Source organism: Cricetulus griseus, chromosome 2 (genome assembly GCF_003668045.3).
Source record: "Cricetulus griseus strain 17A/GY chromosome 2, alternate assembly CriGri-PICRH-1.0, whole genome shotgun sequence".
NCBI lineage: Eukaryota > Metazoa > Chordata > Mammalia > Rodentia > Cricetidae > Cricetulus > Cricetulus griseus.
Window position 1 is genome coordinate 337,640,572 of NC_048595.1, and position 11,120 is coordinate 337,651,691.

Sequence of the window (11,120 nt, forward strand, 5' to 3'; positions counted from 1 at the left end):
AGTCACTTAAAGGGGAAGCCACAGAAAGAGAAAGGAGAGAAGCAATGCCACAGAATTGTCTTCTGATCTTCACAGTAGCACTGTGGCATGTTGTCCCCCCATCTCTTGTGTGTGTGTCTGTGTGCATGTGTGAGAGAGACACACACACAGAGACAGAGACACAGAGAGAGACAGAGAGACAACGAGAATGGGAATAACTATAATTTTTAAAAACTGAGGCCTGTTTCTTCCAGATTGGAGACTATTTTTTCTTATTTCATTATATCATGGAAAAACAAAAGAGCAGAGGCCCCATGAGATTGCACACCCATTCAACTTCAGTTGAACACAGCCCAACAGTGGACACAGGTCTGCAGCAGCAGGAGACACAAATACTGTAAACAGCAGGTGACTTCTCTAAAGACGCTTACAGTGTGGGTTTTGGGCTCGAACTTCCTCAACCCAAAGGAAAAGGAAGAAAAGAAATGATTTTTCTTTCTTTTAAACAGCTGTGTAACTTGCTGGCTAAGCAAAATGCTTTTCCTTGTTATAGCTTGGAAAAGAGCAGCACTTGGACCTCTCTCCCCTTAGCCCTTCCTCCCACCCTGGACTGTACCATTAAATCTGAGAGAATGGGGTGATCAAAGCAGAAATTAAGTTAGCACTTGTCAAAACCTGTCCCTCTGCATGCATGGCCTCGCCTGTTACTTTCTCCTGATTGTGGCGATCAGAATCTGTTCAGGGGCTTGCTGCGCTTGCAAGGTCGCTGCGAGAGGGAGCATTGAACTTTGGACTGCACCTCAGAGGGTGAAGTAAACAACAGGGCTATATATGTCAGTGTCATTCTGGCTTTGTGGAGCTGCCCTGCCAGAGCAAAGAGAGAGAGGAAGCAAACTAGTCCGAAGGGGTTGCGTAAGTAGGACTTGATTGTTTAATGTTTGAGAAAAGTTTTCTGAGACTGTTAAAATACGTCCCCGCTTTACAATAGGCTTAGTAAAAAGATTGGTAAAAGGCATAAAAAATACTCTAAAAAATGAACAAGAGTTTGGGTGTGGTAGGTGAATTGTCTGGGGATTGCTGTTAGCCTTTTTTATTTTTTTCTTTTCTTTTTCTGTGCTGTGCTCGGGGAAGCTGGGGAAGTGGACTGCAGCTATGCTATTTCTCTCTGCAGGAGACTGTGGTGTTCTATGGGCAATATTATCTGATTAAATTTCTGTGTTTCCCATTGAAGGGTAGAGTGAGGACAAACAAGGGGAAAAGCTCGTGGATTTCAAGAGCAGAGACAGAAATATGCCCATTTTACAGTACTGTAGAGATAGATGTCCCGGGAAACAGTGAGCAGCTTCAGAATGACGAGCAGGGAGGGGACAGGCTCCATCCACAGTGCAGAAGTGGTCACCTTTAGAGGAGGTCCAGCTGTGCCACAGGTGGTACATGGGTAGTTTTTGAGTTAAGCAGAGAATGGAAGCCCTTAGGTGGGTGAGGGGCTTTAAAGTGTGGTTCGAAGTTCAGAGGGAGGGGCTGCGTGACAAAGAGTAAGTATGTTTTCCTTTTAGTGGAGGTATAATCAAATGCAGTTCTGTACGGACCAAGAGTGAAAGACGTTAATATCTAATTGTATTTACCCTCATTCTTTTTACATAGTTCCTTGACAGTTAAAATTAAAATGCAAAGTCTATCCTACAAAAACAACTTTAAGCAACATTGGACAGTCTATTGATTATAACGACAGGGAAATCTGCAAGTGGAAATGCAGCTTCTTTAGTTTCTCCTTTGCCAATAGATCATTCTTTTCACTAGAAATATAGGTGAGGGAAACAGTTTTCTCATTTATGTTCGCCCTTTGAAAACATCCATTTCATGGCAGAGTATCACGTGCCGTCTTCTTGATGAAGATTCTGTAACAAATGAATTTAGTTTTTTTTTTTTTTTGAGATATGTGTGTGTGTTCTAGAGATTGGACCCAGAGCGTTGCAGGAATTTAGTTTCAGAAATATGTACAAGCTAGACTTCCCATTAAGAAACTGAACAGCTTGTCTTGACGTTCATTTTGCTGTCCCAGAGCATATAGAAAACTGGCTGCTATAGTTATTGCAAGGTGATGTGTTTTAAAAATATCAATGTACCCCAGGAGCTGAGAGATCCTACTTTGCATTGGGCAGAACCAATTTGAATCTATTCTTGTAGATTATTGCATGTGTGATCATAGACAAGGCACCTACAGTCTCTCTAAGCCATAGTTTCCTCAGCTGCAGAAAGGGTAGTAGTATAATTTTTCTGAGGCACAACTGGCATATGTAAATGTGCTTAGCATTTTTTTTTTTTTGGCTTTATAGTTCTAGCAAAACCCAGTAACTGACCGATGTAAGAATAACCCATGCTGGGTTGTGTTGGCACACGCCTTGAATTCCAGCACTTGGGAGGCAGAGGCAGGTGGATCTCTGTGAGTTTGAGACCAGCCTGGTCTACAAAGCTACACAGAGAAACCCTGTCTCAAAAAAAAAAAAAAAAAAAAAACAACAAAAAAACAACCAAACAAAAAATAATAATAATTCCATTATTACTATAAATACCACCCTGTAGGAACTTCCTCAATTAAATATCAGAATTAAAGATGTGTTAGTACAAATAGCTGAGATGGAAGTAAAAGACTTGTTCTTTTTTTCTTTCTTTTTTTTTTTTTTTTGCACGGGGCCTTGTGGTGTGATTTTGGCTGGCCTGAAACTTGCTATATGTAGGCCTAGTTTGCTTTGAACACACAGAAATCTACTTGCCTCTGCCTCCTGAGAGCTGACATTTAAAGATGTGCACACCACACCCAGCTCTTCCTCCTTTAATTCTTTATTTTTTGTCTATTTTCTCAAGACAGGATCTCACATGTAGCCTAGGCTGTCTTGGAACTTACTACATAGACCAGGCTGGTCTGGAACTCACAGAGATCTGTCTGCCTCTGCTTCCTGAATGCTGGTATTAAAGGCGTGCGCCACTTTACTCCTGACTCCCCCTCCTTTCTTTAGTGAGGCTCACGTCAGATTTTTCTTGGAGAGAACAGTCTCACTATATACCCGAGACTGGCTTCTAATGTGAGATTCTTGGGCTTCAGCTTTCCAAATTCTGGGATTGCAGGTGTGCTGCTGTAACCAGCTAAATTTGTATTTGGGAGCATTAACTACTGTGAGAAATACACATTCGTACTCTGTATTCCAGACAGGCCTGAAATTTACCCCATAGTCATACTATTCTTGAATTCAGAGGTATCCTTCTGCCTCAGTGTTTTAGGTGTCACCTTTTATAGGCATGGGCCACCATGCCTGACTTCTTCCATTTCTTTTGTCAACACAACTGAGTTAGCTGTCCAGAGTTTTGCACATTTTCATCATGTCTCTAAATTTACCTTAAAAATTTCTGAGAGAGGTGGCCCTATTTTGGGGGATAATTCTGTTCAGGTACTTAATATTTTAACTTTCCTGGGTGAGAGGACATCTTTTCATCTGAGAGTGTCTTATCTAGTCGCTGGAGCTTCATGACGGCAGTAGTAACAACAGAAATGAGTCAGAGATGGGGCAAGAGCAAGGACTTGTAACACTTCTCCTAGGCTAAGATTTTCCTGTCATGAGTATGGTGATAACATCAAAGCAGGCAGTCATATCTGAGGAAATTCAAATCCTATAGCTAGACATGGAGGACTAACAAGCCACGGACACTGAATGCATCCAAGATATTTGTAAATGCGAAAGGCTTGAACTTGAAGCCATAGTTTACTGCCTGCCTTTTGCCTGGCATTTTCCAGGAAGATTTCATGCAAGAAGAGCTATGGGCCATCACGAGGCATCTTCACGTTGGTACCCTGTCTCCACTGCACATCTATTCTGTGCTGGCTCTAATTTACACTTTTGTGCAGAATTCCCTCCTAACATTTCCTTGATCAACCGAGGACAGAAAGCAGTCAGAACTCAGTGCATCTCAGATACACTACAGTCAGAAGGCATTTCTAAATATGTGCTTTGTCCTAGAGAAGTGCCTGGCTGTCAGTCAGGCACATTTCCATAAGCGTGCTGATTGCAGTATCATGCTACAGGTAGCTAGCTGATTGTTTGATCATTCCTCTGCCTTTTAGCTGGCACTTTCCCCTTTACAACAAGATTTAGTGGAAGGAGGCTCATGGCAATGACACACTGAGCCCAACAAAATGGAGGCAGAATCCATAGGCTAAGTTTTATTAAGTAGGATTGTACCTACTGTGTTTAAAGAAATCCATACCAATGGCTATGAAGTTATCCATGAAGTTCACTTTTTGTTTTATAGGACAACCTCAGCAATGTGGAGAAGCCTAGGGCTTGCCCTGGCTCTCTGTCTCCTCCCCTATGGAGGAACAGAGAGCCAAGGCCAAAGCCCTGCTTGTAAGCAACCTCCAGCCTGGAGCATAGGAGATCAAAATCCAATGCTAAACTCTGAGGGTACGGTGACGGTGGTTGCTCTTCTTCAAGCCAGCTGATACCTGTGCCTTCTGCAGGCATCCAGGTAAGTAGTCTTTTAAGATTTAGGATATCTTTAGGGAAAGGAGATTAAATACAAACAGATGCATACAAAATTCAATAAAATAGAAAGAATATAATTGTTATTGTTTTTGGAGACAAGTATGTTTGTACTTACTTGTAGAGCAAATACTTCAATATAAGAAGGAGAGGAAGGGCTGGGAAGATGACTCAAGCAGTTAAGAGTACTGGCTGCTCTCCCAAAGGACCCAGGTTCAATTCCCAGCACCCATATGGCAGTTCACAACTGTTTCAGAGAATCTGACACCCTCATATAGACATACATGCAGGCAAAACTCTGAAGTATATTAAGTAAATAAATATTTAAACAAATTATTAAAAAAGAAGCAGAGGAAGGCTACCAGCACAGACACTAAACACTAGGATTATAATAGAAGGTCTTGCATCATTTAACAATCATAAATCAAAAATATTGGTTGAGTCATCCACCAAATATTAATTACATAACATTCTGTATATCTTCAAGGTGAATTTAATATATACTAATTTGGAGCTCATGTTCATGCAAGTGTTTAGCATAAAGTTTCAAGCCGGGCAGTGGTGGTGTACATCTTTAATCCCAGCACTTGGGAGGCAGACGCAGGCAGAGCTCTGTGAGTTTGAGGCCAGCCTGGTCTATAGTGAGTTCCAGAACAGTTAGGGTACACAGAAAAATTTAAAAATTTAAAAGTTTCAAGTTTTAAATGAAGGTGAAAGGTTCAGTCTTACAACACAAAGAAAAATTATATTCAGTTAAAAATAAGAGCTTCACAGAAAATAAAAGAGTGTAGAAGGCAGAGGAAATAAACTAAATGTCATAGTTCATTTTATGTGTTTTCCCCTTAGATTGGAAGACCTGCGACTGAAACTAGAGAACCAAGGATATTCTAACATCTCTTACATCATTGTTAATCATCAAGGATCCCCTTCTCAACTAAAACACACACATCTTAAAAATCATGTGTCAGACCAGATTGCTGTTTACCGGCAAGAAGAACACCAAACAGATGTCTGGACTCTCCTAAATGGAAACAAAGATGACTTCCTCATATATGACAGGTGAGCCCCCTCCCAGACTCTTACTCATTACTTATCTACTTTATCATTCACAGTAGGGCTCTTCACTGCCGAATGCCACAGTTCAGTTTCCGTCTCATGTGATTCCTTGCTGTTGGAAACACTTTCGGTTTTGATCCTCTGACACAAACTGCCCTGCTGTTTTTCTCCACAGCTTTCTTCTACTTCCCTCACACCACCTCCTTCTCATTCTTCCTCCTTCACTCTTTCTGTTTACAAGTTTGTGTTATTCAGGGTGATTTAGTTTTCCTTCTTTTCATGCTGAACATTCTGCAAAACGACCTCATCTACTCTCTAACCACAACACCACATATATCCTAGCGAACGGAAATAAGTACAAAGTTCAAATACAGAAATTGAACACCAAGCTTAGAAATCTCTTCCAGTAATAGTCACAAACGTCTTAAATTTAAGGATACAAATAGGAATCAATTACATTCTTTTAAAACCGACTCCTTAAACTTTGACCTTTGTGTGAGTCTTCTTGGAGGCAGGGAGGCCTGCAAGATGGATGCAGTCCAATAATACTACCTTCTGCCTTCAGCCCCCTACCCATTATCTACCATGTTGTGTTGCAGAACGTCACACACGTGATCATGTGTGATGGCATTGCTGCCATCTGCCCTTCAGAAAACTGTAACTGTAACAGGCAGTTACACCAGTCTAGTCTAGTCTTCACCAAATTCTAAGTCTTGCATTTATCTATGTTGCCTTCATAATCAGCCCCTCAAGTGACTTTCTTGTGACTTCTTCTCTAGATTTTTGTAACAACTTTCTCACATGTTTATTTCCTGATTTGTATTTAGTAGTAAAGGTCTTAAAATAAGGCATTTGTCTTTGTTTTATATCAAGCATTCAGTTTCAAATAAAGTTGTTGAAGGTTTGGGTTTTATATTTTTGAAATGAGCTTTTTGAGTTAAATGTGAGTCCACCATTCCCATAGGTAGTTACAGAAAACGGACTATACATTTCCCTCTGTGTTAAATAAATGCAAGAATCTATTTGCATAACAGATATAATTCTAAATACTGTGCAGATTAATAATCATGTGCTGGAGACCATACTTGTATATGTCTAAATTAATTTATAATTTTATGTGGGTGTGTGGGTGTGTGTGTGTGTGTGGATATCTCACTACAGCTATATGCTTGCATTTCTTAATATTTTGAGAGAATTTTGATGTATATGTTGTCCTCTGTAAACATTCCGAGTTGATGCTTGCCTTCTTCTGACTCTGCCTGGGCTGGGTCCTCACTATATCTCACATTAAATACCATTTTAGCTTTATACTTTGTTATTTCAGGCATCTAAACTTCTTATCTAGTCAGTTGTAAAGTATACTGATGTATATTTTGAGTAAAATGTCAGTAAAAATAGACATTTTCACCTTACCATTTTGGAGAATGTCAAATTGTAATTCTAGTTATTTTATTGTGTTGAAAATTTTCTTATGTCAGATGTGTTTCTTGGGATAAATGAGCTAGTGAGCACAGTGAACACATGTGCTATAACCCACAATGCCAGTACTTGTGACATTCAGTAAACAGGAAAATCATGAGTTTCAGGCTAGCTTAGATGTCACAGTGAGTTCAAGGCTAATTTGAATCACATTATGAGAATCCATCTCAGGAAATCAAGGGTTGGGGATGTGGCTCACTGGCAAGAACACTTACATAGGGTATGTAAGGCTTGGGTTTGTTTCCTACACTACAAATTAATAAAGTAGATACTGGCCAAAACATCCACATTGTTTTTGCTATGCAGTGATTTCTGGTTCTGTGAAATTTATCTTGCCCAAGCAGTCATGAAAAGCTCCCATGGTTAGTTTTTGGCAGAATAGATGCAAATTAAAAAAGTATTTGACTGAATCACAGTCTTTACCCACTTTTCAAATTATTTAATGACATCTATAACATTTCAAAATACTAAAATTAGACTCAGTACTCTTGCTATAACCTGACCTAGTATATTGTCTGGGAACTCAATTATAGATCCCTCTCAAGGAAATTTATTAAGATAACGGAAGGGGCTCTATCTAGCTTGAGTAGGGTCACCACCCAGAGAGTACAGTAGTAACATTGTATTTGCCTTTTAGATGTGGCCGTCTTGTGTATCACCTTGGCTTGCCCTATTCCTTCCTCACTTTCCCATATGTTGAAGAAGCTATTAAGATTGCCTACTGTGAGAAGAAGTGCGGAAACTGCTCTTTCACGGTAGGTATTTTTCTTAGTTGTTTTTACTGGGGAATAAAGGAGAAAACATAACAAAATCTAAATAAGTGGTTCATCATCAATTATATAAGAAAATCTTAAACATACACTTTTTGCTATGTAACACTCTTTGAAACATATTTTCAAGACTCATATTGCTCCTTTATCTGTAAAGGCTTTAAAAACAAGCAAGCAAACAAATCAGTGGTTAAGAATACTGGCTGCTTTTGTTCAGCCCCAAGCACCAACATGCTGGCTTAGAGCCATTCTAACTCCAGTTCCAAGGGATACAGTGCCCTCTTCTGGCCCCTGAGGGTACCAGGCATAGATGCAGTGCACTTAATACATGCAGACATTTAATACACATAAAGTAAAAAAAATAATTATGTATTTAAAAATAATAAAATCAATATAGATCACTACGTCACTTACTAATGAATGTTATTTCATGAGTATGTGTGCTCCAAGAATGTAGCCATATTATAACATATTATGACTGAGGTAACCTGGGCATGCTCAGAGCATAGCAACAGTCAAGTTCCTTAACTATGATGTTACCTGTCAGGGCACCCAGACTAGATACCTACTTAATTTGTCAAGGACTTAGGACAACCAGATTTGCTACAAAGCTGTCCTCTTCCATTCTGTAAGTTGAATTATTGCACTTACCTGAAAAAGAAATGTACTCTACTCATTACTGATATCTCCTAATAACCATGAAAATATTTATTCTTATTATGGGCAGTACTACATTTAATCATTTTTATAAAAATTGTTTAATATTTATTGGCTAAATTTTTCTCTCACATTTTAAACAATGTTTCCCTAATAGGGCAGACTGCCAAAATTTAAATTCATGTTTGAAAATGTTCTGAATTTTTTTAGTAGTTACATTTCCTTTCCCCTGATCCACAGGAAGCTTCCTCAACTTTCAACAAGTCATTTGATCAATTAACTTTGTTGACAGGCCATTTTAATTATACCACTTTTACATTTTAATATTCATAAAATCTGTTAGTCTCAGATTTTAAAGATGAGATTGGTTTGCAAATAAAGCTCTTAAAGTTGAACTGATATGAATTTAATACTATTGAAATTTTATTTTTCATATTTTGGGATTACTTCTGGTTTTGCGTTTGTGTAAATACCTGCTGTAAATACACCCAGCTGTATTGAAATAAAAAACAAAAACATTTCCCATAATAAGCTTAAAACCTGTGAACTATTTGTTAACAAGAACAACATACTAGAGCATCTGATATGGAGATCAAATGAGCACTTTTCTGTTTTGCTGTCTCTCTGACGCCATCAATGATATGATACATTATTTGTTCTACTAAGAGAAAAAAAATGCTGTCAATTAAAGTAGGCCACCATGCTATTTTTACCTGACAGAACTGTGTAAGCATTTGGTGAAATTAAAAACAGTTTCTCACACATATTGCAGATTGAAAAGCTGCCAGTTTTTAACTGGCATTTTTGAGTTGTCAGAGAGAAGCCATTTTGCTTGAGAAAGCAGGTGTGAAAAGTTACTCATAGCTCTACCGATAGCAGGATTCCATATATGGCTGACTTCACTACAATCTAAGTTTTTTTTTTTTTTTCAGCCAGTTTACTTAGTTTTGATTTTGCAGAGAGATATATGGTAGTTTGGCTTCTTTAAACCTTTAATAAAATTGTAGACATTGAAACCAAGGTCAGGCTCTTTTTCATTAATACACTAGCCAACTGTATCCTAATGAACTTGTTGGAATGACATAAATATTGACTCTTCAAGTAATTTTTTCATGCATTCATGGTAAATTGATGAGCTTGTTAATAAGTGATTTGCAAATTTGTTCCAGAGTCTTGAAGATGAAGACTTCTGTAAAAATGTGTCCTCAGCTACTAAGGGTAAAACGGCGGAGCCCTCGGAGGCACATCACCACCACAAGCACCATCACAAACACGGGCACGGGCTTCTTGGGAGCAGGGAGGAGCTTTCAGAGAATCAGCAGCCTGGAGCAGCGGATGCTGAAGCACCTCTCCCTCCTGTAGGCTTACATCACCACCATAAGCACAAGGGCAAGCACAGGCAGGGTCACTTAGAGAGCTGAGACATGCAGGCAAGTGAGGGTCTACAGCTTTCACTTGCCCAAAGGAAACTTTGTCGAAAGGGATGCATAAACCAGCTCCTGTGTAAGTTGTCTCAGGAGTCCGGGACAACTACCAGTAGCTGCTGCTGCCACTGTCGCCATCTCATATTTGAGAAGTCAGGGTCTGCAATCACTTGACAGTGCGCCGAAAACCTCCCATCTTTATGTAGCTGACAGGGGCTTTTTGCGGAGGAGAAAGTCATTGAATCTTGTCAGTGTCGATCACCTCCAGCTGCCTGACAGAGTCAGCCACTAGACCCCACAGGGGCCAGCCCCAACTGAAGCTGAGATAATAAGATCAAAAAGTGAAAATGACGTTCAAACTAAATATTTAAAATGAGATGTAAACTCCCTAAGTCAGCCTAAAGACACAATTTCATTTCTAGAAATTTTGTAATCCACTTAATTAATCAGTGAACTAAAAGTAGGAATTGGATTTGTGTAAACATGATAAAGCTACCATATTGGCCTCTAAATTTAAAATTTTATGCCACAGAGAATTTGACCCAAACCAAATTTGTGTTAAGGGGTAACTAAAAAGTGATTGCAGCTTTTGGTTAATATGTCTTTCTTTTTCTTTTTCCAGTGTTCTATTTACATTGATGAGAACAGAAACGTAAACTATGACCTAGGGGTTTCTGTTGGATAGCTCGTAATTTAGAATGGAGAAAGAATAACAAAGACACATTTTCCAGTTCTTTTCTTTACTTAATTCTCAAAACAGTAGGAACTTGTATCTTTTTAATCTTAAATTTTTAACCAATTAAATCTTTAACAGACTGTATTTTAAACTCCTTCTTTTCTTTTTTATATCTAAGACGACTACCAGCTTTACTTTTACTACATACATCTGTGTATCTTGTTTTCCTCATCTTGTGTTGTATTGTTCCGAATTGTGAGTGACTGTCTTGAAAGACGAAACGGAAGAAAAGTATGTTGTTAATCTGCTTACTGCTTAAGTCAGTATTTCCATAATCAATGATGGTTCAATAGAGAAACTCAGCCCTATGAACCTGAACTCTTTTATGGCAAATACCATTAAGCAAGAATGCAGAAGAGAACTGGTCACAGTACAGACTTATCTAAATAAACGCAATTTTAAAAAGCTTAACAGTGTGAGTCTTTATTATTTAGCATGCTCACAACCGAAAAGAGAACTGAATTTAATTTCTTTAAATTTTAAA

The 11,120-nt window shown here is 38.7% G+C and overlaps 1 protein-coding gene across 1 annotated transcript; it reads left to right on the top strand.

Annotated features, from left to right (window-relative positions):
• Positions 1-723: 723 nt before the first annotated feature.
• Positions 724-11,049, top strand: Selenop (selenoprotein P). The gene is given in 5 exon segments (NM_001256878.1): positions 724-891; positions 4,285-4,500; positions 5,361-5,573; positions 7,687-7,804; positions 9,646-11,049. Coding segments are annotated over 4 exon segments (1,152 nt in total). The 5' UTR covers positions 724-891; positions 4,285-4,297; the 3' UTR covers positions 10,264-11,049.
• Positions 11,050-11,120: the final 71 nt, after the last annotated feature.